This window comes from Rhinopithecus roxellana, chromosome 18, assembly GCF_007565055.1.
Source record: "Rhinopithecus roxellana isolate Shanxi Qingling chromosome 18, ASM756505v1, whole genome shotgun sequence".
Classification (NCBI taxonomy): Eukaryota; Metazoa; Chordata; class Mammalia; order Primates; family Cercopithecidae; genus Rhinopithecus; species Rhinopithecus roxellana.
Genome location: NC_044566.1, coordinates 5,857,550 through 5,885,453, shown reverse-complemented (window position 1 = coordinate 5,885,453; position 27,904 = coordinate 5,857,550). Strand labels below are relative to the sequence as shown.

Here is a 27,904-nt window from a genome sequence, read left to right as displayed (position 1 = left end):
ATCGAGAGACAAACCAAGCCTTGTGTGGGATCTCACTTTAATGGAGAGGACGTGCTGACCTCTGGGGCACGGCTCTCAGCCTTGGGCAAGCCCCTGGTTTTCATGGACCTGTCGATCCACTTGAGGAAGGCGGTGACCTTGGTGTAGATCCCGTACTTCCCCTTCCGGGCACAGCCTTCTCCCCAGCTGACGATGCCTGTCACGAAGTAGGTGTCCTTGAAGCGGGTGACGTGGGGGCCCCCGCTGTCCCCCTGGCAGGCGTCCTCCTGCTTGGCGTGGTAGCCGGCACAGAACATGTTCTGGGTGATGATGAAGCTGCTGGAGAGCTTGCAGCTGTTGCGGTCCACATAGGGCACCTCCAGCATCTTGAGCCTGGTGGACTGCCGGCCCTTCTCGTGGGTGCGCCCGAAGCCACTCACGATCCCCGTCTTCTGTGTCATCAGCGTGGACTCGGCCCAGTCGCGCTCGGGGAGGCAGGCGGGCGCCACGTTCATGCGGAAGGTGATGGGGCTCTTGAGCCGGAGCACGGCGATGTCGAAGTCGTAGGTCTCCTTTGTGAAACGGTTGTGCTTGATGATCACCTCCACCTCGTGCACTGCCTCGCCGCCCTCCTCCTGCTCCATGTCCCGGTCCCCTGGGACAGACGGGTGGGACTGTGCTCAGCTCAGCCGGGGACATGCTTTTGCACATCCGTTGATTTTTAAGGATTTTTTTTTTAAATTAAAAGTGACACGTGGTCACTTTTGAAACTTTGGAAAATAGAGGGGACTGCAAAGCAGCAAATAAAAATGACCGTCAGCCTTGCTACCCAGGGAACCACTGGTCATGTCTCACACGTTTGGTTCTCTGGACGGTCGCCACTCCTGTGTCCTTGGGCGGGTGCATCCTCCGTGCCAGTCGTGGGCACCAATGAGGTGTACCAGGGCCAAAGACTTGGCATCCCAGACTCAGGCTGTGCAGTGTGGCTGCCGGCCGAGAATGTAAAATAGTTGTGCCATGAGCGTAAAATAGAGACTTAGCATGAAAGAAAATGTGCAGAATGTGTTATGACGCCTTTAACATGATTACACGTGGAAAAAATATTTTCAATATGTTAAGATAGATTGTGAAAATCTGTATGTATGTGTGTATATATACACATATATATAATATACATATATAAACATACATGTATGTATTTTTTTTTGAGATAGTTTTGCTCTGTCACCCGGACTGGAGTGCAGTAGCACAATCTCAGCTCAGTGCAACCTCCGCCTCCCGGGTTCATGGTTCTTCTGCCTCAGCTTCCTGAGTAGCTGGGATTACAGGCCCACGCCACCACGCCTGGCTAATTTTTGTATTTTTTAGTAGAGATGGGGTTTCGCCATGCTGGCCAGGCTGATCTCGAACTCCTGACTTCAGGTGATCCACCCGCCTCACCCTCCCAAAGTGCTGGGATTACAGGTGTGAGCCACCGCGCCCAGCCTGTTTTTTATATTTAAAAATGTATAATAGAACATTTAGTGTTAGAAAAATACCAGTCGACATATATTGCTTTGCATTTGTAGCTTGTGTTGGGTTTGCACTGAGCAGCTCTAGGGTCTAGTGGACAAAGACAGATGCTAATGAAACAATGTCACAAATAAAAATAGAAGAGACAGAGGTGCTTGGTGCTCGGAGTGTGTTCAAGAGTGAGGGAGGTCTGGAGGGCTCCCAATAAAAAGCACTGAGACGTAAAACATTAGCTGGACACAGAGACCCAGAGACCCAGGACCCAGAGACTCGGAGACCCGAGACCTAGACACCCAGTGGGAGAAGGCCTGGGCTGCTTCCCCTCCCCCTCCCCACCCCCTCCCTGTCCTCCTCCCCACGCTTCCCCTTCCTCTGCTTCCTCATCTTCTTCCTCTGTGAAATGCCCCTAACCCCCACAAATAGGATTTCAGGATTTTAACCAGTGTTCCCAACAAATTCCATCAGCTCTAGTGGTCTCTGAAAAGCAGACAGTGACTGTCCCTCCCACCACGGCCCTGGGGGCTGTTGCTCACTTACCTACCCTCACCTTGAACCTCGTGGCTTGGTAGAGACAGTGGGCTGCAGTGAGGATGTAGAACTCGCTCAGAATGGTGCCACCACAGAACCCCTCGTTTTCCTCGTTGATGAGCAGGGCCTGTGACAGACGTGACAGGCTCAGTGTGGCTGACCAGGTGGATGGGGTTGCCTGACTGAGAAGCCAGCCCTTCAGGTGGCACTGCCCGGCCCTCCCCATACCAAGCTGTCCTCTCCGGTCTCCTGTTGTCCACCCAAAGACAGCTCCTTGTCTGTTTTCTCCGCCTGTGCCACACACTCACTGACACAGGGAGTCATCTCGTCTTTCTACCAAATCCATCACAGTGCTCTCCAAAGTCTCAAACACACAACACGTCTGTCCGCGCTTTGGAAGAGACGCTCCCTGTGGGAGTCTCTGTGGCAGGATTTCTACCCGGGACCAGGAGACGCCAGTCTGTGCAGAAACATCTGCCTCGACTGGTACGCCTGCCTGGTGTCCCGACGGTTCAGCAGTGTGAGCCTGTCCCCCCACGGTGCACAGACGCCTCCGTCCCAGTGACTTCCTGGGGGTCCCTGTGACAGCTCCTGTGAAGGGTCTCCTCCCTGCCAGGGCTTGGAACGTGGATGGTCCCAGGGGAGCGAGCACTGACAGGGCTGCCACAGCTGTCCCAGGGGAGCTGGACTTGCATATTTTGGTTTTCTTTTCTCCGGGGAGTTTCGCGTCCTGTGATAGTGGCTGGGCGCATGTGCAGACCAATGAAACTACTGACAATACCGAGTCTTAAAGGATTTCTTAAAACATTCATGGCTAGAAAAGGGGTCATGTTTTTGCCTCTTTTTTTGCATAATTTGTCAACTCATCATCCAGCTTACATGAGGGAAAGTCAGGCTTTCTAAGACATGAACACCAACCGTTCTTCCTAAAGATGCAGATGAGGCCACTTGCCAAGACTCGAACCAAGAAACAAGAATCTCAAACCTCAACAGACTGGACGAGGGCCCCTCCAGTGAGCCCTTGAGGGCGCCCCGCCCTAGTCCCCCAGCCCGGGACCCCCTCCAAAACCCCGCCTGGGGCTCCAAGTCCAGCTCCTCAGCCACACAGGAGGCTTTTCCTGCTCATCTTCAGTGGGGTCTCCTGCATTGAGGTTCTTACCCCAACCACATAGTGCCTGGGATTGGGAGGATTTGGGTCTCAGCTCCCTAACTAGGTTTAGATTTCTGTGTGTCGGTCAGAGAGGGGTTTCATGGTTTCATATCCCACCTACGCAGCGCCTGGCTCAGTGCCGGACACGCAGAAAGCCCTCAACAAACACGCGTCACAGCGCCGCCTCAGTGCACCCTCCCTCTCTCGCTTGGCTCTTTACAATTAGTCAGAGGCTCACCAGCCACATGGCCTGGGGTGGAGGAAGGCCTGGGGGAATTCATGGGTGGTGCGCTGGCAGCTCTGAGATTCTTGCTTGTAGGAGAGGACATTCTGGTTTTGGGCATTGAACATTCAAGTCCAAGTGAGGGTTGCCAGAGTAAATACAGGATGCCCAGCGACATGGTTTGGCTGTGTCCCCACCCAAATCTCGTCTTGAACTGTAGCTCCCATAGTTTCCATGTGTTGTGGGAGGGACCCAGTGGGAGGTAACTGAATTGTGGGGACAGGTTCCCGTGCTGTTCTGGTGGAAGTGAGTAAGGCTCACGAGAACTGATGGTTTTATAAGGGGAAACCCCTTTTGCTTGTTCTCTCATTCTCTGTCTTGCTGCTGCCATGTAAGACGTGCCTTGCACCCCCTACCGTGATTGTGAGGCCTCCCAGGCACATGGAACTGTGACTTCATTCAACCTCTTTTTCTTTATAAATTACCCAGTCTCTGGTATGTCTTTATCAGCAGTGTGAAAACTGACTAATACACCCAGTTTGACTTGAATCAGAAAAACAGTAAGTAATTTTTAGCATATGTATGCTTCATGTAATACTTGGAACATACTTACACTAAAAGTATTTCTAGTTTATGTGGAATTGAAATTTAATTGAAAGTCTTGTGTTTTGTTTAATGTGGCAGCATTAGTCTAAATCAACAATCAAAGATTAGGACCTGGTATAGGGGCTCACGCCTGTAATCCTAGCACTTTGGGGGGCTGAGTCAGGAGAATGACATGAATCTGGGAGGTGGAGGTTGCAGTGAGCCAAGATGGCACCGCTGCACTGCAGTCTGGGCGAGAGTGAGACTCCATCTCAAAAAAAAAAAAAAAAAAATTAGCCGGGCGTGGTGATGGGTGCCTGTAATTCCAGCTACTTGGGAGGCTAAGGCATGAAAATCACTTGAACCCAGGAGGTGGAGGTTGCAGTGAGCCAAGATTGCGACACTGCACTCCAGCCTAGGCAACAGAGCAAGGTACTGTCTCTTAACAAAAAAACCTCCAAGAGTGATTTTCTTTTTTACCTTTCAAAATAAGTAAATGTGTTTTTATCTAAGGTACTATCTGCCTCCATAGGATTTAGGTGTTTGGGTAAAAAAAAATTCCAAAATTAGGCCGGGCGTGGTGGCTCAAGCCTGTAATCCCAGCACTTTGGGAGGCCGAGATGGGCGGATCACGAGGTCAGGAGATCGAGACCATCCTGGCTAATATGGTGAAACCCCGTCTCTACTAAAAAATACAAAAAGCTAGCCGGGCGAGGTGGCTGGCGCCTGTAGTCCCAGCTGCTCAGGAGGCTGAGGCAGGAGAATGGCGTAAACCCGGGAGGCGGAGCTTGCAGTGAGCTGAGATCCGGCCACTGCACTCCAGCCCGGGCGACAGAGCGAGACTCCGTCTCAAAAAAAAAAAAAAAAAATTTCCAAAATTAGACATGAAGCAAGGACACCGATTCTTCCTGCCTCCCATCAAACAGAAGAGCGGATGGAGACCTCATCCACCCCCGCGCCATCCTCTCGCCTGCTGACACCCTGCCGTGGGCTGTTCCCTGGCTTTAGGCCTTGCCCACCCCTGCGCCATCCTCTCGCCTGCTGACACCCCTGCCGTGGGCTGTTCCCTGGCTTTAGCCCTGTCTCCTGGTATAGGGGAGGTTTGAGGACACTTGAGCGCCTGGCTGCGCCTTCTCCCTCTTTTCTGTTTCACAGGACAGCATCATCCTGGGCACGCCACGGGTAGCCACGGAAATGCCCAGTGGGATGGGGGTGAGGCGGACGTTACCCGGGCCCAGCCTCTCCCTCAGCCCCAGCCACTTCCCTGTGGAGCTCACAGCCTCCTTGGCTGCCCGGAGGGAGGCAACAGGTAGGTAGACTTGGGTGGCAGAGACCCTCTGTCCTAGTGCGGAACGATGCCTTCCCGGATTGCTATTCCGAGTGTCAGGCTGGCCTCCCCGAGGTGCACAGCGGGACAGGTGGTCCGTCCAGCAGGCCCGAGGGGCCGTCCTACTGTTACCTGCCAGGGACACTCCCCGTTCTTGCATTCCCGGCCGCCCACGATCCTGATGAGGTTGTTGTCGCCCCTCTCGGGCTGCGTCTGGTTGAAGTCAAGCAGGTCAAAGGGGTTCTCGGTGGCATCCAGGTCGGCTGCGTCATCCGGCTTCCATATGATGCTGTCGGGGGCTTCCCCGCTGCTGTTGGTGGCCTGGGCCACTGACCTCTTCCTGCGTTCCAGGGTCTGTTTCCCACAGGGGTAGGGTCCTGAAAGAAAGCGGATGGCTGGGGCCTTCAGCACAGAGAGAGGCTCCCCACATCCTGCACGGCTCACCCTAGTGGAGAAGAGTCAGAGAGCTGGGAGGCAGAGCACGGGGGCACCCGGAGGGGCAGCGGGCCTGCGGGGCAAGCCCCACATCGGCAGGGTCGGGTCCATGGGTGAGCACAGCCGTCTGAGCGTTGGCCTCCCCTCACGTGACAGCCTGTGAACAGTGGACCCTAGGCAGCAGCCCGGGCAGCGAGGGGAGTGTGGGCATCTGCGATTTGCCTGGAAATGCAGCAAGAAGTCAAGAAAGCTTGACGGATGGACAGAGCCAAAGGGGCTGGGCAAATGGGATGAATGCACCTGGCCGGAGGACGCCGACGGGAGAACCCAGGTGCTGGGCCTGTGCGGCTCCCTGCGAAATTCTTTCCAGTGTGCTGTGTGTTGGAAAAATTTTCCTAATGAAACACTGAAGAAACAAAAGTTTTCAGGCAGAAGGAATAGCGCATGCAAACAACCAGAGGCACAGGAGAGTGTCTGGAAGAACACAGCTCCTGGAGAGGCCATGCTAGATGTTAGGAAGCTTCCTTTTGTATAAGCAATTCTCCTGCCTCAGCCTCCCGAGTAGCTAGGATTACAGGCATGTGCCACCACACCTGGCTAAGTTTTTGTGTTTTTTGTAGCGACAGTGTTTCACCATGTTGGCCAGGCTGATCTTGAACTCCTGACCTCAGGTGATCCACCCATCTTGGCCTCCCAAAGTGCTGAGATTACAGGCGTGACCCACCGGACCCAGCCTAAGCTTTTTGCTCTAGGAAGTAGTTTACATAATTTTATTTTCACACATCACATTTTTTTGATTTTTTTTTTTTTTTAGATGGAATCTCGCTCTGTTGCCCAGACTGGAGTGCAGTGGCACAATCTTGGCTCACTGCAAGCTCCACCTCCCGGGTTCACTCCATTCTCCTGCCTCAGTCTCCTGAGCAGCTGGGACTATAGGTGCACACCACCACGCATGGCTAATTTTTTTTTTTTTTTTTTTTTTTTTTGTATTTTTAGTAGAGACAGGGTTTACGGTGTTAGCCGGGATGGTCTCGATCTCCTGACCCCGTGATCGTCCGCCTCGGCCTCCCAAAGTGCTGGAATTACAGGCGTGAGCCACCGCGCCCCGCCCACCCTTGGTTTTAAATGGATTTGTGATTATTTCTAGAATTAAAAAATATTCACATGTATGTCAAGAACTGACTTCAGTTAAAATATTTTTTAGCCAGCTTAAGTTTGAATGTCATTGCCAGTAGCAAGGTCAGCCACAGTGTCTTTCACTTGCTGGGACATTTCAGGCATGTAATTGAAGCAGTGCTTGAAGGATACATCTGGAACCCGGTCTTTTCTTCATCAGTCATCTTTGGAAGTAAATTGTTTTCAGTAAGAGGGATATGAAAGAAGGAGTGACAGGCCGGGCGCGGTGGCTCACGCCTGTAATCCCAGCACTTTGGGAGGCCGAGACGGGCGGATCATGAGGTCAGGAGATCGAGACCATCCTGGCTAATATGGTGAAACCCCGTCTCTACTAAAAAATACAAAAAACTAGCCGGGCAAGGTGGCGGGCACCTGTAGTCCCAGCTGCTCGGGAGGCTGAGGCAGGAGAATGGCGTGAACCCAGGAGGCAGAGCTTGCAGTGAGCTGAGATCCGGCCACTGCACTTCAGCCTGGGCAACAGAGCGAGACTCCGTCTCAAGAAAAAAAAGAAGGAGTAACAGAACACTCAGGAGTGACCTGTGTCTGGAGGGGACAGTCATGGCAGTGGGGGGCAGGACACAGTCTAGGGGCTGAGCCGCACCTGAAGCCGGAAGGTAAGCTGGGTCACCAGGCTCTTGAAAAGGCGGGCCTGGGACTCTGCACTTTGAATGTGCCCCTGGGTGAGGCTGACGCTGTGGGTCGAGCCGGCTATGAGTGGGAGTGGGGTCACTGTGCAAGGTGCAGCTGTGACGCCTAGGCCCCGCCTTCGGGGGCCCCACCTGTGCTGGCCGTGCGGAAGTGCCGGCAGCCAGGCAAGCCCAGCATAGGCGATGCCCACGGGGTGAGGACAGGGAGGCTCGTACCCCCCCTGCCCAGTCCCTGTCCTGTCCTGTGCTCACTGCCCTCTGGCCGCTTATTGTCCACATTCATCAAGGAAAAGAAAAACTAAGTTCAATTAACACTGGTCCTGGTAAAAGGAGCTCAGAGCCTGAGCGTCCTCTGCCTCCCACCCCAGCCCCGCACCTTAGCTCCAGTTCCTCGGGCCAGCTCTGCCCTTCGCCCGCCGTGGTGCTTTGAACCCTTGCACTGGATCCCCCACAGTCCTAACGCAGACTGAGGGCCTGTGGTGGGCCAGGCATCGTGCAGAGTGCTCCAGGGATCACCCAAGCAGTCAGGCAATAGTGTTGGTCCCATTTGTCAGATGGGGAAGCTGAGGTTAAACAGCACATCTGGCTTACAGAAATAATGGGTCTATTTCCAAACCTCATGGTCTTCATGTTTGAATCACCTGAGCCCAAAGCCCAGGGCTCAGTCCTGTCCTGTTGGTGCCGCTGTTACCTGCCAGGCCCACCCAGAACATGCCCACTGGCATGGGCTTTTCCTCCCTGGCCCGGCCCAGCGGCAGCTGGTGGCAGTGGCCCAACGTGCCTCCTACCTGTAGGAATGCAGGCCTTGCCGTTGTCAGCCAGGGTGTACCCCCTGGCGCAGGAGCACACCACTGAGTTCTGCTCCTCGTGGCAGAACTGGTCACAGTCTCCGTTGTCCAGGCTGCAGAGCTTCCGTGTGACTGCAAAGGAGAGGCACATTGACTGTGGGGACAGCTGGGGAAATGGAGGCTGGGCTGGCCCAAGGGTGACAACTACATCCACTTGCCTGTCAGCCACAAAGCAGCCACTGGGTTGAGCAAAGGGCCAGAGCCAGGCAACAGGCACACTTGCCTCGAAGGGCAACCTCGCAGGTCACGGGGAGTTCGTGGTGCCGTGCCTGGTGGAGCCTGGCTTCCTTGGCAGACACCAGGCTCCAGGGACCTGCCCCTCACACCTCCGGGCTAGCTGGCGCCCCCTGCCCCAGTAGCACTCACATTACGGTGACTCCACATCGCTCTGTGTGGGTTTTGTTGAAAAAGTAATCACAGTGCAAAGATCAACATGCGTGGAATTTTGGAAAACGTTCATAATAGCCCTGGGAGCCTGAGCACGGTTATGCCTCGTAAGTTACCAAATGGTGTTCCAGGGAGGCACTCTGGACTTATAATGAAATGATGCATAATTAATATTCCCATCAGGGAAAATTCAAAAGTAATCCAATCTAAGAACATGGTATAAAGATGATCAATTAAGTACTTTAAAAGAAACGCAAATCTTTTTCCTTAGGGAAAATTGATCTAATAGTAGCCTAACTTTTTATTTAAAAATTAACCACCACATTAGGGAAAACACTTAGTGATTTTTCCGTGTAGAACTAATTAAATGTATCAAGTTTTTATAATTGGACAATCACAAATATTCACAAATATTGACACCTGCATCCACACACATAAATAAGAGGTGATATAGAATCACTGCACAGGGTCACCAGGAGCAGGAATAACAGGGCAATGCACTTGGCCCTACGGAAAACAGAGTCTGCTCTTGTTTACACATGAATGGATCACACGCTTCTTCAGTGTTCTACAGTCTCTCTTGGAGGAGCAGAGAAGTGACTGTGTCTCTCTCATCATACCCCCAAACCGAGTCGTTTGGGGGACATATTGGGGCTTTTCTGTTTCTATTGCTATAGTGGCACAGTGTAATAGAGCCCAGACACTGTAAATCAGAAATGACTTAAGATTGTTTCATGAGGCATTTTCACTTCTTCCCCTGTCCCACCTGCCACTCTTCAGGAGAGTATGATCTGAAGGTATACCGAGCAGAGGAACCTACACAATTCACAGTTTTTGCCTTCGAATCCTTCTAAACAGGTGCAAGTGTATTCCCCAAGGCCGTCTCTACATTCGCCCTCGTTCTGGCAAGGACTGGTCTCACACTGGTCGCCATCTGCAAAGAGAGGATTTCGAAACTGGAGTCTGCAAGCTGTTTCCGGCATCATGGAAACAGCTTTGCTGTGCTAACCTTGGCACTGCTGTTCAGATAACTGGAAAAGGCTTCCTGTTTCTCGGTAAACAACTCCTCCTCTTTGGACTTTATTTGATCCACTCCCTTTTGTGGCCATGTGTACGTGATGCCTTTATCTAGGTGGATCACCGGCTTGGCTTTTTGATTTTTTTGCCAGTGTTTTGCAGTGTGTTTACAGTCAGAGGTGACCACAGGGACCAGCTGGAAGGATAGAGGAAAGGTGAAAGCCTGATGCTCATTTCTGGGCTGGGCCTTGATGGGAGAGGAGATTAGGGTTCCTCTTTCCAAATGATCCTGGGGCAAAATGAGAAGGGCACACACTAACATGGGGCTTCCCATTTCTTGGAGGATTTACATAATCTAATTTAGAGATAGGCCCAGTTGTCATTCTGAGAAATGTGAATACTGTTACCAGGTAGTCATGACTGATGCCATTTCAGATGCTATTAAGCATGAAATGAAGGTGGTTACCTTAGTCAGGAATCTAATCTTTCATACTCTGTTTTTTGCTTTTACCGAATACACTTGTATTTTAGAAAAGTTATCATGGAATTTGGTATCCTCAAATGAGAATGAACTGATTTAAATATATATCTCTAATTCAATAACAAAACTAGGATTAGTATAAAATTACTGTAAAAACTCTCTTACAATAACTATTATGGAAACACCCTGAGGGAAAAAGTCTTAAATGAGTAAAATTTAAACAAAAGCAGAAAGGAAATTCAGGAAATATGGTCAAAATTCAAATGTCCTAATGAACCCCTCTCCCTTAAGGTTAAAACAGAAAAAATACTGACCTTTGTATTTATTCCAGAATTCATTCTACAAGGAAAAAAGAGATTTAAAAATATATTAGGGAAAACAGAGACATTTTATACCAATAACAACCATAATTAAGTGACTCAAGCTGAATAGGATGTTTTCCCCAACAGAAGTCACTTTCAGGAATGAATTGTTCAAGAACTATTCAATCTAAAGAGGAAAGCTATTCAGATCTTCTGCATCTGTGAAGATGTGGCTTCAGTCATCTTAAATGAACCATCTTTGTTGAATATTGAAAATATTTTCAAGTTAATTACCTAGAAATGGGTTGCACCAAAAATGGCTTACTCTGTTTGCTACTCCTGAGCTGGTCAATGGATGGTTTTTAGTTGCTCTGCCTGAGCTAAACATTCAGACAAGGGTCACATGCTTGTCAATAGTCATTACGTTAGTTGAAAAATACTCGTTGCTGATTAGCTTAAAACAGGTCGTCAAGAACCTAGATTATACTAAAAAATGTCCATAGTCTTACTGTTTTTTAACTCTCTACAGGTGGTTGAATAGTGGCCTCCCTGTTAATTCAGGTCCACCTACAGCCTCAGAATATAACCTTAATTGGAAATCGGGTCTTTGCAGATGCAACTAAGCCAAGGCTGTAGATGAGATCATGCTGGTTCAGTGTGGGCCCTAAATCAAGGAGAACGTCCTTATAAGAGACAGAAGTCACACAGAGGCACAGAGAGAGAAGGCCATGCGAAGATGAAAGCAGAGACTGGAGCGATGCATCTGCAATCCAAGGATGCCCACGATTGCTGGGTGCCCCTGGAAGTGAGCAGAGAGCCTGGGACAGAGACTCTCTCAGACCCTCCAGAAGGAATGAACACTGCCGACACCTTAATTTCGGGCTTGTCTCCAAACCTGCAACAATAACTGCCTGTTATTTTAAGGTGTTTGTAGTGCTTTGTTATGGTTGCCCTAGGAAGCAAATACACTATCTTTTTACTTTTTTATTTTAAAAATTCTCACATAGTAAAACCAATGTTTTGGTGTGCACTTCTATGAATTTCAACACATGGAGAGACTTGTGTAGCCACCAGCATCATCAGGATGCAGAACAGGTCCATCCTCCCCCCAAAATTCCCCATGCCATCTCCCCCACCTGCCAACCCTTGGCAAGCCTTGCCCCACCACTAATCTACTCTTCATCACAATGATAACGACTTATTGAGAATGTCATGTAAATGAAAGTGTATATTACAGGACCTTGTGAAACTAGCTTTTCATTCAATACAAAGCCTTTGAAATTCATCCAAGTTATTGTTGTATCAATAGTTTCTTACTTGTTGTTGCTGACAACTATTATATTGTATGGCTACACCCTGCAAAAGACATTTATCTTACTTCCAGCTTTTGGCAATTAGGAATAGAGTTGCTGGCCAGGCGTGGTGCCTCACACCTGTAATCCCAGCATTTTGGGAGGCTGAGGTGGGTGGATCATTTGAGGTCAGGAGTTCGAGACCAGCCAAGCCAACATGGTGAAACCCTGTCTCTACTAAAAATACAAGAATTAGCCTGGCATGGTGGCACACACTTATAATCCCAGCTGCTTGGGAGGCTGAGGCAGGAGAATCGCTTGAACCTGAGAGGAGGAGGTTGTAGTGAGCCAAGACTATGCCACTGCACCCCAGCTTGGGCAACAAGAAGACTCCGTCTCAAAAAATAAAAATTAAAAAAAAAAAAAAGACTAGAGTTGCTATATACATTGATATACAGGATTTTATATGGAAATAAGTTTTCATTTCTCTAGGGTAAATGCCCAGAAATGGGATTGCTGAGTCATGTGGTAACTTATAAGAAACTGTCAAACTCCTTTTCAAAGTGGCCATGCCATTTTGCATTCCCACAAGCAGTGTATCAAAGTTTTGCTTTCTCCGTATCTTAACCAGCAATGTTATATGTCAGTGTTTTTTATTCTATAAGTATGTAGTCATTTTCATTGTGGTTTTTATTTGCATTTCTGTAATAGCTTATAATGTTGAGTATATTCTCACATGTTTATTTTCTATCCATATATCCTCTTTGGTGAGGTGGCTGTTAAGGTCTTTTGTTCATTGTTTAACTGGGTGTTTATTTTCTTCTTTCAAGCTGTAAGATTTCTTTATATATTCTGAATATGATTCCTTTGTTGGATATGTGATTTGCAAATATTTTCTCTCAGTTTGTACCTTGTGTTTTCATACTCTTAACAGTGTTTATTTTTGAAGTGCAAAAGTTTTTAATTTTTATAAAGTCCAATTTATTACATTTTTCTTTTATTAATCATTCTTTTGGTGTCATATCTAGGAATTTTTGCCTAGCTCCATGTCATAAATTTTGTTGTATTTTGTCCTAAAAGTTTTACAGTTTTGTATTTTATCTTTGGATCTATTATCTATTTTGTGTTAATTTTTGTATAATTGTGAAGTTTAGGTCAGGTTCTTTTTCTGCATATAAATATATAATTGTTCCAACACTGCTATGGTCTCAACATGCCCCCCCCATACATATGTTAAAATTTAATCAACAATGTAATAGTATTAAGGGTGAGATTTTTTTTTTTTTTTTTTTTTTTTGAGACAGAGTCTTGCTCTGTCACCCAGGCTGGAGTGCAGTGGCGCGATCTCGGCTCACTGCAACCTCCACCTCCCGGGTTCCCACCATTCTCCTGCCTCAGCCACCTGAGTAGCTGGGACTACAGGCGTCTGCCACCACGCCTGGCTAATTTTTTGTATTTTTAGTAGAGACGGGGTTTCACCGTCTTTTACACCTGAACTCACTATTCTGTTCTGCTGAGCTATGTGTCTATTCCTTTACCAATACCACCCATTAATACCTCTGTAATTAATGTAGCTTTACAATAAGTCTTAAAATCAGGTAGTGTGACTCCTCCAATTTTATTCTTCCTTTTGAAAATTGTTTTAGCCATTCTAGTTCCTTTACCTTTCCATATAAATTTTATAATCAGCTTGCCTCTATTGGCTAAATTTTGATTGGCAGTGTATTGCATTTATAGATCAAATTGGCAGAAATTTGTATCTTAATATGTTGAGTCTTTCAATCCATGAACATTGTATGTGTCTCTATTTATTTAGGTCTATTTAAATACGTTCATTGGAATTTTGTAGATTTTGGGATAAAGATCCTGTATATGTTTTATTAGCTTTACATATAAGTATATAATTTTCTTTGAAGCAATTGTAAATGGCATTTAAAAATTTTTGGCTTACAACTAACTCTACATTGCTACTACATAAAAATATTAAAATATGTGTGGTGACCTTATATTCTGTGACCTATTACACTCATTTGTAAATTTTAGGAGCATTGATATGGTTTGGCTGTGTCCCTACCCAAATCTCATCTTGAATTGTAGTTCCCATAATCCCCATGTGTAGTGGGAGGGACCCAGCGGGAGGTAACTGAATCATGAGGGTGGTTCTCCCATGCTGTTCTCGTGATAGTATGTTCTCATGAGATCTGATTTTTTTTTTTTTAAAGAGGATTCCCCCTTTGCTTGGCTCTCATTCTTCTCCCTCCTATAGCCATGTGAAGAAGAATGCATTTGCTTCCTTTTCTGCCATGATTGTAAGTTTACTGAGTTCTCCTTAACCATGCAGAACTGTGAGTCAATTAAATCTTTTTTCCTTTATAAATTACCCAGTCTCGGGTAGTTCTTCACAGCAGCATGAGAATGGACTAAAACAAGCTTTTTTCTCCTTCACATTCTTTAGGATTTTCTATATGCATGATCATGTCATCTTCAAATAGTGATAACTTTATTTCTTTTTCTTGACTTATTGAAGGTCTTCCTTAGAGCTAGGGCTTCCAGTATAATGTTGGATTAGGAGTGTTGGGAATGGACATTCTTGTGTTATTCCCAGTCTCAGGGAGAAAACATTCAGTATTCACCTTTAAGTATAATGTCAACCGTAGATTCTTTGTAGATGAACTTTATTATGTTGATAAAATTCCCTCCTATTCATATTCTGCTGATAGGTTTTTTTTATACAATCATAAATGGACGTTAAATTTTGCCAAATTTCTTTGTTGCATCAATTGACATGATTATGTAGATGTTCTCTTTTGTTTATATGGTGGATTACATAATTATTTTTAAATATTGAGCCAGGCATGTGTGGCCTAGATAAACTCACTTGGTCATGGTGTATTATTATTATTTTAAAAATATATTGCTGCACTGTTTGCTAATATTTTGTTGAGGATTTTTATGTCTAGGTTCATGAGAGATACTGTTACGTAGGGTGGTTTTCATTTTCATTATTTGTCTGGTTTTGACATCAGGGTAATGCTGGCCTAAAACAAACAGAAGTGTTCCCTCTTCTATTTTCTAGAAGAATTGTATAGAGTTGGTGTTCTTTTTGAAATATGTGGTAAAATTCTACCAGTGAAACCATCTGTGCCTGAACATTACTTTTTCAGAAGGTTTTAAATTAAGAATTGAGTTGGCAGTTATCTCTTTCATCTTGTGTATGTTTTGGTGGCTTGTGGTGTTGAAGAATAGTTTCATTTCATCCAAGTTGTTCAAATCTCATCCAAATTTATATGTGCAGAATTGTTCAAAGTATTTTCTTATTATACATTTAACATCTGCAGTTTCTGTAGTGATGTCCCCTCTCTTCCATTTCCAACATAAGTCCTTTTTCTTGCTTTTTTCTGTCAATTTTGTTTGAGTTTCATCAGCTTATTAATTTTGCCTATTATTTCAATTTCTTTGATTTCTGCTTTTTCAATTTCCTTTTGGTTTATTTTTTCTTTTTTCTAGTTTATTAAAGTAGAAGCTTACATAAACAATTTGAGACCTTCTTTCTTTTCCCATATGAGTGTTTAATGCTATAAATTTCCCTTGAAACACTGCTTTTTTAGCTGCATCCCACAGATTTTATGTTACATATTCATTTTTGTTCAACTCAAAATACTTTCTTACTTCCCTTAAAATTTTCTCTTTGACTCACAGATTATTTATACATGTGTGGATTAATTTCCAAGTACTTAGGGAAGTTTCCAGTTATTTTTCTGTTAGTAATTTTTAGTTTAATTCCATTATGGTCAGAAAACATACTTTATGTGAATTCAGTCTTTTTATTGAGGTATGCTTTAAGACACAGGATATAGTCTACCTTGAGGAATTTTCCATATATGGAAAGAAAGCGTACTTTGCTATGTTGAGAATCCTATAAATGTCCGTTAGATTCAGGTCAAGCAATGTCTGGAAGACTGGAGGAAAAAGTGATAAACTCACAGTCAGTTGTATCATATCATACATCTAATTCTAATCTTACTCAATACACTGCAATTTACTTTTTAGGGTCCTCAAATAGCTGCTGCATGCATTCTCTCCATGTTTTGGAGCTACACTCAGTGGGAGAGGCAGTGTGGAATGTGCTTTCTTCATCTTATCTGGAATTGGAACTTGTTGATAACCTTTAATTCAGTCATCTCTCTCTGGAGAAGCCGTTCTTAGGTGATAATCTAGAAGAAATGCATGCATATGTGTTTTCCTAATAGCAATATTTAGAAATAACTTATATGGCCAAACTCTGAGAGAGTAAATGCATCATACAATAAAATATAGCTTAGCTATAGGGTAGCTATGTAGAAGTAAAGAAGAGTGTCTGAGAAATGATGCTGAGTGAAACATAAACTTGGATCAGCATTATTTAATTAAAGAAAAATTCTACCAGTGGGAAAAAATACATGTATATATAAGAAGTAGTTGAAAATAGTTCTGAAAATTCTAATTTTTTTCTATTAGAGAAAAATCATTTATTTGCTAACAAGGAATAAAAAGGAATTCTTAATTGAAGAATTAGAGTAGACCTTGATCTTTTGCAGAAATGCAAAGATATCTGAGTCACACAACTTAGACAATTAACATTTTCTAGAAAGAAGTGTCAATGTTGTGTTTCCATTTTATTAGTGGTTGCTACATTCTTTCTTGTCTTCAAGTTTCATGCCAGGAGGCAGAAATATTTCCATGATGTTGTGGGAGTCTGTGAGAAACATGGTAACACATTTGATTGTCATGCTCCAACTAGCTGTGGGCAGAAGCCCATATTCCAGGGTTGTACAGAAGCTTTCATCTATGAATGTGGCCCCATCATCTTCACTGGCCTTGTCTTGTTTGTCAACAGCTGGTGCTGTTGCTGCATGGAAACACTCAGCTATCTTCATGACAAATAGCTCAAAGTGCTCAATGAGACCCTCTTAGAATGATCCATTTGGTCAAAGAGCTCATTATCTGCAGGTGATAACAGATAAATGTGGGACTGATGTAAGTCACTTTCAGGAACTCCTTGACAAGCTTATCAAGGAGCCTGGATGTGTTCTGAGGTGGAAGACTTTCAAAAGCTTTTGTTACATAGACATCACCAAGAATTTTTTGAGTTTCTTCAGTTCCAAAGAGGTTAGTTTCTGATAGCATCACACCCAGCACTTTTTCTTTTTTTTTTTTTTTTTTTTTTTTTTTGAGACGGAGTCTCACTCCGTCGCCGGGGCTGGAGTGCAGTGGCCGGATCTCAGCTCACTGCAAGCTCCGCCTCCCGGGTTCACGCCATTCTCCTGCCTCAGCCTCCCGAGTAGCTGGAACTACAGGCGCCCGCCACCGCGCCCGGCTAGTTTTTTGTATTTTTTAGTAGAGACGGGGTTTCACCGTGTTAGCCAGGATGGTCTCGATCTCCTGACCTCGTGATCCGCCCGTCTCGGCCTCCCAAAGTGCTGGGATTACAGGCTTGAGCCACCGTGCCCGGCCTCACACCCAGCACTTTTTCAAGCTCTTCTACCACGCTGATTCTCCAGAAGGGTGAGGAGAAGTCAACCCATAGGTTTGGTTTTCTGAGCCATCTGGATGGTGGGTGACCTTGTAACCACCTGTGATGTGCTTCATCCCTGACGTAATCTTTTCTTGGATTTCAATGAGATCATGATAGTCTGCACAGACCATGTAGGGTGGCAAATCAAATACATTCTCTTATTCCTTAACTGGCCTCCAATTGCATAAATCCAGTCAATGCTACTAACCAGCATCTTAAGGTAGAGCCCTCGAGCAATTCTCAAATACAAGTTAATACCCAGCTTGTGGCAGGTGATGAAAGGCTTAGCCCCTGCTACCCCAGGATGACGTTCATCATGAGGGTTTCAATGTCTAGAAATCTCAACTCATCCAGAAACCTCAGATATGTGGTGATCTTAGGGTAGATGATACACTGCTTTCTCAGAAAGTCACTCAGGATCAAGCCCAAGTACTCAAATAATATTGGGTCTCCTTTTCTTTGAGGCTAAAGTAAGGATGGGGCAACATGTGAGCCAGGAGACAGCCGTGCAATTTTGCAAGGGCTGATGCTGAGCTCACCCTTCTTGCTGTTTCCCAGATTTTCCTGGACTCTGAGTATGTCTCCCTGAGGCAATTTATTTATTGACTTATAATTCCTAGACCTGGCCATAACTTGCAACTTCACCCTGGTCCGTGGGGGTGTCCAGAAGGTGAAATTTCCCCAGCTCTTTTGGCGTGGATCTTCAGCGTGACATCAGTCAGGTGGCCCCAAGCTGCAGGCGACTGCACTCCTGGATGAAGCAAGTGAGTGATGTCCACATGGAAGCTGCAGGGGCCTTCCCCAGTAACCTTCGGCGGTGGCCTGCGCTGGGGGAACCTGTCAGGGGACTCCAAGTTTCCATTCGAGTCCATAGTCAGTGGTGTGGCTGACGGCACCAGCCGCGGCTGGCGTAGCTGTTGCTCACTGAGCTCCGGCGTGGCCCCCTTGCGGCTACTTTCTTCTCCTCAGCTCATTCTTGTCAGTTGGGGATCACCGCCGCCCACTTCCACTTCGGAGCCCTGTCCTGCAGGCACCTTTCCTGAGGCCTGGGGTGAGGAAGTCGAGACCCCTCAGCCATTTCCAGGTTCGACCGCAGCCCCGCCTCGTCGGGGGAGAGGAGGCTGGTGCCATCCGCGCGGAGCTGCTGCGGCTGCGCAATCGTGGCCTGGTGTCAGCGCGCTCCTCCTGCTGCGCAGGCGCAGTGCTGGGTTCGCGGCCCAGCCGCAGTGCTAGTCCTCCTGCTGCGCAGGCGCAGTTCTGGGTTCTGGCCTGGCGTCAGTTGTGCGCCTGCGCGCTGGCCCTCTAGGCTGTGCCTCTCAGCAACTACGGAGGGCAAGGCCGGAGGCGGGCTGAGGGCGTGGGTGGGCACGATCTCAGCCCCCTGCAACTCGGCGAGGCACTGGCCGAGGCCGTGACTGTTGGTTTTTAGGTTAACATTTTATTATTAAACGGACTTAACTCTGGCAGAAACCCTGTAACCCTCAAGGGACTTGGGCACATCCCTCCCCGCTGAGTCCTCGCTGGGAAGGAGTCAGCGCGGGGGCGGCACTGATGTCCCTGTGGACAGGACTCGGCGGAGGCCTCGATTCGCTGGACCCCGCCCCCGCCCCGGAAAGCCCTCGCGCGCTGCCCCTTCCTCCAGGCCGCCCCCTGGAGCTCGGGCCAGCGAGGGGCTCTGGTCTGAGCTCCTTCCCCACAGCCCAGCCCTCGCTCTTACCGTCTTGTCGCTGTCCTCGAAGACCTCGCGGGCCTCTTCGTATGAGCAGATCTCTTCCATGCACTCTCTTTCAAGGTTTCCTTTCTTCATCTCTTCAAGAAAGGAGTTGGACCTCCTGACCCTCGCCAGGACGTTGTTGGCCTGCTCCCTGCGGATGAACACTGGAGGCGGGAAGGACAGGGTTAAAAGCGCCGGTCGCCCTCACCCAAGTTCCCCTTCACCCAGACTCCCCTCACCCAGGTTCCCTTTCACCCAGACTCCCCCTCACCCAGGTTCCCTTTCACCCAGACTCCTCCTCACCCAGACTCCTCCTCACCCAGGTTCCCTTTCACCCAGACTCCCCCTCACCCAGGTTCCCTTTCACCCAGACTCCTCCTCACCCAGACTCCTCCTCACCCAGGTTCCCTTTCACCCAGACTCCCCCTCACCCAGGTTCCCTTTCACCCAGACTCCCCCTCACCCAGGTTCCCTTTCACCCAGACTCCCCTCACCCAGGTTCCCTTTCACCCAGACTCCCCCTCACCCAGGTTCCCTTTCACCCAGACTCCTCCTCACCCAGGTTCCCTTTCACCCAGACTCCTCCTCACCCAGACTCCTCCTCACCCAGACTCCTCCTCACCCAGACTCCCCCTCACCCAGGTTCCCTTTCACCCAGACTCCCCCTCACCCAGGTTCCCTTTCACCCAGACTCCCCCTCACCCAGGTTCCCTTTCACCCAGACTCCCCCTCACCCAGGTTCCCTTTCACCCAGACTCCCCCTCACCCAGGTTCCCTTTCACCCAGACTCCCCCTCACCCAGGTTCCCTTTCACCCAGACTCCTCCTCACCCAGGTTCCCTTTCACCCAGACTCCTCCTCACCCAGACTCCTCCTCACCCAGACTCCTCCTCACCCAGACTCCTCCTCACCCGGACTCCCCCTCACCCAGGTTCCCTTTCACCCAGACTCCCCCTCACCCAGGTTCCCTTTCACCCAGACTCCCCCTCACCCAGGTTCCCTTTCACCCAGACTCCCCCTCACCCAGGTTCCCTTTCACCCAGACTCCCCCTCACCCAGGTTCCCCTTCACCCAGACTCCTCCTCACCCAGGTTCCCTTTCACCCAGACTCCCCCTCACCCAGGTTCCCTTTCACCCAGACTCCCCCTCACCCAAGTTCCCCTTCACCCAGACTCCTCCTCACCCAGGTTCCCTTTCACCCAGACTCCCCCTCACCCAGGTTCCCTTTCACCCAGACTCCCCCTCACCCAGGTTCCCTTTCACCCAGACTCCCCCTCACCCAGGTTCCCTTTCACCCAGACTCCCCCTCACCCAGGTTCCCTTTCACCCAGACTCCCCCTCACCCAAGTTCCCCTTCACCCAGACTCCTCCTCACCCAGACTCCCCCTCACCCAGGTTCCCTTTCACCCAGACTCCCCCTCACCCAGGTTCCCTTTCACCCAGACTCCTCCTCACCCAGGTTCCCTTTCACCCAGACTCCCCCTCACCCAAGTTCCCCTTCACCCAGACTCCTCCTCACCCGGGCTCCTCCTCACCCATGCTCCCCGACTGCCATGCCCCTTGCCACACCCACATCACAAAAGGCGGATCATTCTCTTGTAAACCAAAAATAAAATTCTAAGCCCCCAGCCCACTGAGTGGGCCGCTCCTCTCTGCCGAGGGAATTCCATAGGAATCGGAAAGACGAGTTGAGGCCATGAGGGGAAGTGGGTCCCACCTGCCTCGTTATTTCTTCCTCCCCTTGGAATTCAGGCACAGCTGACCAGCATTCACATTCAGAGACCTTAAGGCTGACCAGATGCTTTGTAGCAATAAGATACCAGTTTCCAACCTGATTTCTCTAGTGTAGGATCACATGACATATAGCAGTCCCTAAAATAAATGATTTTACTCCAAATTGTATTTCTTTGACATATTTTGAAATGGCCCTGCAAAGCTGTTTCAGGGAAATCCACATTCTGTAGAGAACCCCCTTACCTTTCCAGGTCTTTTTCTGAGCTGAGAGTCTAGCACCGTTTTTTTTTTTTTTTTTCTCTCTCTCTCTCTTTAAGATGGTGTTTTGCTCTGTCACCCAGGCTGGAGTGCAGTGGCACAAGTTCAGCTCACTGCAACCTCTGCCTCCCAGGTTCAAGCCATTGTCTTGCCTCAGGAGGAGATTCTCCTGTCTCAGCCTCCCGAGTAGTTGAAAATACAGGCAAGCACCACCACACCCGGCTAATTTTTGTATTTTTAGTACAGAAGGAGTTTCACCGTGTTGGCCAGGCTGGTCTCGCCTCAGCCTCCCAAAGTGCTGGGATTACAGGATGACCCACGGTGCCTGGCCATGAGTGTAGCACCTTTTAAAGGTCCGAGAGGAAACAGTTGCCATCTGTTGCCTCTAAGGATGGCCACCTGTGAGTCTTCATCTACATGACAAAAACTTTGGTCTTTACCTCTGATCTTAACCCGGATACTCCTTTCTGTTTATTCCAGGTCTTTAGACAATAACTTTCTTTCTCTTTTTTATTTTTTTGGACAGTCTTGCTCTGTCACCCAGGCTGGAGTGCAGTGGCACGATCTTGGCTCACTGCAAGCTCTGCCTCCCAGGTTCACGCCATTCTCCTGCCTCAGCCTCCCGAGTAGCTGGGACTACAGGTGCCCGGCACCTGGCCCGGCTAATTTTTTTTTGTATTTTTAGTAGAGACGGGGTTTCACCGTGTTAGCCAGGATGGTCTCGATCTCCTGACCTCGTGATCCGCCTGCCTCAGCCTCCCAAAGTGCTGGTATTACAGGCGTGACCCACCATGCCCGGCTGATAATAACTCTTTCAACTGATTGCCAATCAGAATATCTTTGAAGCCACCTAGGAACTGGAAGCCCCCACCTTCCCCTTTTCTGGAACAAACCAGTGTACACCTTATGCTTATTGACTGGTGTCTGCATGTAACTTCTGTCCCCCTAAAATACATAAAATTGGCCGGGCGCGGTGGCTCAAGCCTGTAATCCCAGCACTTTGGGAGGCCGAGACGGGCGGATCACGAGGTCAGGAGTTTGAGACCATCCTGGCTAACACGGTGAAACCCCGTGTCTACTGAAAAATACAAAAAGCTAGCCGGGCAAGGTGGCTGGCGCCTGTAGTCCCAGCTACTCAGGAGGCTGAGGCAGGAGAATGGCGTAAACCCGGGAGGCGGAGCTTGCAGTGAGCTGAGATCCGGCCACTGCACTCCAGCCCGGGCGACAGAGCAAGACTCCGTCTCAAAAATAAATAAATAAATAAATAAATAAATAAATAAATAAATAAAATACATAAAATCAAGCTGTGACCTGACCACCTTGGACACATGTTCTCAGGACCTCCCAAGGCTGTGTCATGGGTCATGGTCCTCACATTTGGCTCAGAATAAATCTGTTCAAATATTTTACAGAGTTTGGCTTCTTCGTCAACACTTTCCTCAGGCACTTTGGGGACTGTGGAGGGCAATGCCCATCTGCCTCCCCTGCCCAGTTCTCTATGAGGTACAACATGAGGCACCTGCTCTAGACCCATGCACCCTTCTCTGGAGAAGTAGACACATCCCATCCAATCAGCTCACCAGCCTCCTCACATGCTCATGCCTGCTCAGGCTGGCCACCCAAGCCCCCTTCCTTGAATTCTCCCTCTCCAGGGTGCTTTCAGCCCACTCTACTCTGTGCTTTGGCTCGAACTGTGCCCCTTCAGCCTGGCCCCACTCGTCTTTAAGGTCTCTGCTCTGTGTTATGTGGGGATTGGTGATGCTGTTTTGATTACAAACTATAAAAGTACAATTTATAAAGTGCCAGGATACACATACATGCCAATTTTCAAGAAATAGTACTTATTAGTATTTCCTAAAAAACAGTACTTAGGACAAAGTGTTCTATTTGATTGTACTCTTTTTTTTTTTTTTTTTTTTTTTTTTTTTTTTTTTTTAAATTTTAATCCTGAGTTGATTTCATGACTGGTAAATGAGTCTTGATCTGCTGGTTAAAATGCCCTGGATCCGAAAATCTGTGTCCCTCGCAGGGTGTATGTCTGTGGACTGTGCTGTCCCCATCTCTCTGCCTGTGTCTCCTCTGTCTCTCACCCACTCCTCCTCCTCTTTTCATTGTGATAGCCTCAGTTTCTTTTCTTGGCCCTCTGTATACATTCTTTTTCTGTACTTTTTTCCACTGAAAAATTCAGTGTCTCACTACAATAAAGATGACTCTTCCAGTTGATCTCTCTAGCACTGACTTTTGTCCTGAGTTCCATGTTTTCAACTCTCACTATGACAGATGCCTTCCCTCATCTCAGAACTCCAAACTCTCCATGTCCAACATTTAAAACAAGACAATCTTGAGTTTCAAAAACATCTTAGTCACTTATTTATTATTGGCAGATGGGAATTATAATACCTACTCTTAGAGTTGTTTTAAAGATTGTATAAACTCCTAGTGTTGAGTTTGGAGTTTGGTATACAGAAGGTGCTCAGTAAATCTTGGGTTCATTCCTACCTCCAGTTACTTTGCCTTCCAAATTCCCCATTTCTTTTAGTGACACTGACATTGTCCCACCAGCGCTAGGCTTAGATTTATTATTTGTTGACCCTGCCGCATTACTCTGAGTGTCTGCTCCACTCCCACGCACTTGCTCTGAAATGCAGCCCACACATGGCTCCTGCAAGTCTGCACACCTGGCTCCCTGCAACCTGCAGCCTCATGTCACCTCCACTCCACAAAAGGCACTTAAGGAAGCTGGGGGGCAGGGAATGCTCATCTCCCTTGGGGCCCCTGGCTCTCATGTTGGGATGACCACAGGTTATCCAAGCCTGGCTTAGTGTTTCCCAAATTGGGACTTGCGGACCTTCCTGGGCTCCAACTGGGGTCTGAAGACCGTGTTCTGCCTTGCCCTCGGTGTTCTAACGCATTTCCACGTGAACACCTCTCTTGGTCCCTTCTCTCTTCCCCTTGGTCTCCTTCCTTGTGGCCAGACTGACATACACTTGGTTTTCTCTCTGCTGCCCTAGAGCCTCAGTGACGGTTCACAGACTTGCCAGAAGACTTGGTCCCCACTCAGCCAGGGCCTGACGCGCTCACTGTCTCTGGTCAGTCCCTCCCGCCTCCTCTGACCTCTTAGAGGAACTCGCTGTTCTGCAATGCCGGCCACAGCTCTGTTCCCCTTGGCATCCACCCCCAAGCATTCCCAGGCTGACTGACCACTAAGAATGCACCTTTCCTTTGCAGCCCTTGTCCAATTCTCGCCTTTTCCCATCTCCCTGAAACCTGCTCAGCTCTCCCCAGCTCATGGGGGTGGGACACTGCCTATAAGGTTGAGCTGGACTATGTGGGGAGGTGGATACAGGTGGCAGGTACGGGGTGGAAAGGGTGATGCAAGGAAGTCAAGGACCACCCAGAATCTGCCTCTAGTGGTCTTGGAACAGAGTCCAGGGTCTTTCCATGGCCAGGCCTCCCAGGCCACACCACCTTCAACCCTGCCCTCATTCACCTCTCTCTGCCACACTGGGCTCTGTGCTGACCTTGGCTGAGCCCAACACTCACACCCCAGGACTTCTGCACCGGTCACCTCCCTGTCTGGAACATTCTTTCCACAGATACCCACGTGGCTCAACCCCAGCTCCCCGCCGAGATCCTCCCTGACCACGCCCTCTGACGTTGCCCCAACTCGTGTCTCTTCCATCCCCTTAACACTGTGCTATTTGTCTTCTAGGGCCTAACCCCTCTCTGACATTACGTGCTGACAGGCTCATCCTTCCCTCTGCTGGAAAAAGACGTGGTGCGTTTGGTCCCAGCTGTTTCCCCGTGCCTAGCACGGCCGGGACTTAACCAATATGTGCTGAGGGAATGAAGGAAAGACTGCACGCCTGGCTTGGCCCTCTGGACTGAACCTGGGCACTTCTGCTGTGGCTGAGTTGCATCCATGCTTCATTCAGAATGAGCAGGCCAGGCCTCGGCCACGGGGCCACACTGTCTGATGTGAATAAAATGGGATTGGCAAAACGAAATTAAAACATGCCAAGGTTTTTAGACACTTGTCTCCAGAAATTAATGGAACACTCCAGAGCTCTGATGTGGAGCGTCCAGATTGGTAGATGTTTGTTGTGTGGGTTTGTTTCTTCAGAAGCCGTCGGGAGTATTGCAGTCCTTGAGCACATGGTTGTGTTTGTGGTTTTGGCAACATCAGTGAATTCCACAGTCAGCAACTGCATTTGAGCAAGTTTTACCAGCAAGCAAAATTTTCAGTCACTAAGGTCCAAACTCATGAAGAAGGGACTTAAACTTGCTGAATGTAAAGACTGAAACTGAAGCCACGTAGCTTTAACGATTGCCAGTGCAACAGCGATGGTTTAAAGGCTGGCACTGCAGGTGCTCTGCATATTCTGATTTTATTAACATAAAAAATTGATTGCAGAAAATGCTCACAGGTGGCAGGACAGGGCTGAATAACATCCCTGCAAATTCATGTCTTTCCCAGAACCTCAGAACGTGACCTCAATTGGAAATAGAACTTTTGTGATGTACTTAGTTAGGAAGACATTTTATGGGATAGGGTGAGCCCTAAATCCAATGACTGGTGTCCTTCTGAGAGAAAAGAAGACAGAAAAACAGCCATGGTGAGAACCCCACTCGATGATGGAGGCAGCGATGGGAGCAACGCTCCCACAAGCCACGGGCTCCGAAGCCACTGGCACCCCGAGGCCGGGAGACAGGCTCGGAGCAGACTCTCCTCCAGCCTCTGGAGGAACCAGCACTACTGACGCCTTGATTTTGAACTTCCAGCCTCCAGAGCCGTGGGAGAAATGTTTATGTTGCTTTAAGCTACTTGGTCCATAGTCTTTTCTTATAGCAGTACCAGCAAAGCAGTGCTGAGGTCCCACTGTCCCAGAAGAGCTTCCGTGACAGGCAGGACAGCCGAGTTCATTTAAAGGCTGAACTGCAGATGCTGTGTGCATTCCGATTTTATTAAAATCAAAAGTGTGCACAGCAGGGTCCTGGGTGGGACTTTCTGGGACCTGCGTTCAGCCCCACCCACCCCACAGTGCAGCTGCCGAGGTCTCTGAGGCGGAGTAGGGGAGGGAGACGGCCTGGCCCTGGCTCTCTGGGGCTGACTATGTCCACCCAGGGTCCAGGCCGGGCCCCCGGGGACACCACAGGCCATGGTCATGGGTCAGGTCCGCATCACACAGCTAAGGGTGTCAAGACCCTGTGGACCCAGAGGTCCGTGAGGTGGGCGCCTGCATTTCCCATTGGCAGAAAGGGAGGCTGGCGCTCCACCAGGACCCCGCGTGACTCCCCTACTTTCCTCCTGTGGGTCTGGGTGGGCTCCTGGCCTGTCCTCTCATCTCCACCCTCTGCTTCTTCCCAGGAAGAGGAGTCCTGCCAACTTCCACTCCCAAGAAGCCAGAGCGGCTTCCAGAGCCTCGGGCTGGGCTTAGGGTCTCAGGAGCCCCGAGCATTCTGGTTGCAGAATTTTCTACCAATGCAATGAAGCATCTGTCTGTTTGCAGAGTGGCTTTGCTGTCGACGATGACGGCATGGGCCCTTCCAGGGCCTTGCTGCACCTGCGCTGATCTCATCCCACCACACGCATCATGGTGGGCTCCTGCACGGGGCGGTGTGGCCTGAGGGGCGGGGAGAAGGCTGGGCGAGACGGAGCCACACAGTACCCCGTGAAGAGTTCCGTTCTGTGCGGGAGACGGGAAGACGTGGCTCAGGGGGCAGAGGCTGGGGAGGGCAGGGGGCTGAGGGTGGGATGGAGAAGACCCCCGGGTGATGTGACTGGAGCTCCAGGCCACCAGGTAGAGGGGCCGTTTAGGTCAGCGATGCACTGAGGATCCATTCAGCCTTCCCGGGAGTCTCCCCTTTCCACCCCACGAGGGTCTCCCCCTGCTCCATCTCTCCCTCACACACTCCCTTCCCAGGCCTGGGTCCCCTTGGTGCCCCTGCCTGTCCACTTTATCCAGGATGCAAACAAGTCTAGGGTCCCTGTCTCTCGTGTCCCCACCAGAGGGGCCTCCTCTTCCTCCGCTGCCCCCAGCCTTGCCTGGCTTCTGCCCTTTCTGGGCCTCTGCTTTTGGAGAGGCCTGGGGTCCTGGACAGCCCTGCTGCCCCCACCTGTCCAGCTGTGCATTAGGCAGCCCCTTCCCAGGTGGAGCCAGTCCGAGGGTGGTGGCACTGGCTCGGCTCAGCCTCCTCTTCCCTGGTAGCTCCTCTGCTGTGCCCCTCGTCCTGTGCCTCCCTGTGGTGGCAGACAGCCAACTGTCCTGCCTTTGCCTGCTCCCACCTCTCCCTCTGTCTCTGTCTCTCTGTCTATCTCTGTTTTTGCCTTTTGGCCTCCCATCTCACTGTGTCTCCGTTTCTCCCTCCCTCTCCCTCTCTCTCTCTGACTCCATCCTTGCGTTTTTGTCTCTGTGACCTCTGATCCGCCCGTCTGACTCTCAGCCACAGGGAGCCACAGCTGGCCTTGAGGACGCCCTTGGCTGGAAAGGCCAAGCCCAGCCATCTGAGGCCAGCCTCTGACAGCGGCCAAGACACCCACCGTCCAGGCTGTGGAGATGAGAGTGTTTCCCCAACTGCCGCCCCTCCCTGCTCCCCAGGGCTGCCTTTGGGCCTGAAGGGCGGGGGGCACTTACGACTTTCCCCGGGAAGCAGGAGGCTGGCCAGGGAGGTACTGAGCAGGACAAGGTGCAGTGGGCGCCCCATGGTGTGGCCGAGTACCGTGTGCCTGTCCTCACTGGGACAGGCTGCCGGAGC

The 27,904-nt window shown here is 49.2% G+C and overlaps 1 protein-coding gene across 1 annotated transcript; it reads right to left on the bottom strand.

Moving 5' to 3' along the window:
• Positions 1–20: 20 nt before the first annotated feature.
• F10 (coagulation factor X) lies at positions 21–27,904 on the bottom strand. The gene is made up of 8 exons (XM_010360072.2): positions 27,784–27,904; positions 19,161–19,321; positions 10,610–10,634; positions 9,618–9,731; positions 8,351–8,482; positions 5,437–5,681; positions 2,029–2,146; positions 21–634 (listed from the first exon to the last, which is right to left on the bottom strand). The coding sequence occupies exons 1-8, from the start codon at positions 27,851–27,853 to the stop codon at positions 33–35; spliced, it is 1,467 nt and encodes a 488-aa protein (XP_010358374.2). The 5' UTR covers positions 27,854–27,904; the 3' UTR covers positions 21–32.

What these genes read in the sequence shown, in the direction of transcription:
- F10 (XM_010360072.2), bottom strand. Translation starts at nt 27,853, where the DNA reads ATGGGGCGCCCACTGCACCTTGTCCTGCTCAGTACCTCCCTGGCCAGC. An exon ending in CCTGCTTCCCGGGGAAAGTC is followed by an intron (nt 19,322 to 27,783) that starts GTAAGTGCCCCC and finishes TCCCGCCTCCAG; the next exon opens with TGTTCATCCGCAGGGAGCAG. An exon ending in CAAGGCCTGCATTCCTACAG is followed by an intron (nt 5,682 to 8,350) that starts GTAGGAGGCACG and finishes GCTTTCTTTCAG; the next exon opens with GACCCTACCCCTGTGGGAAA.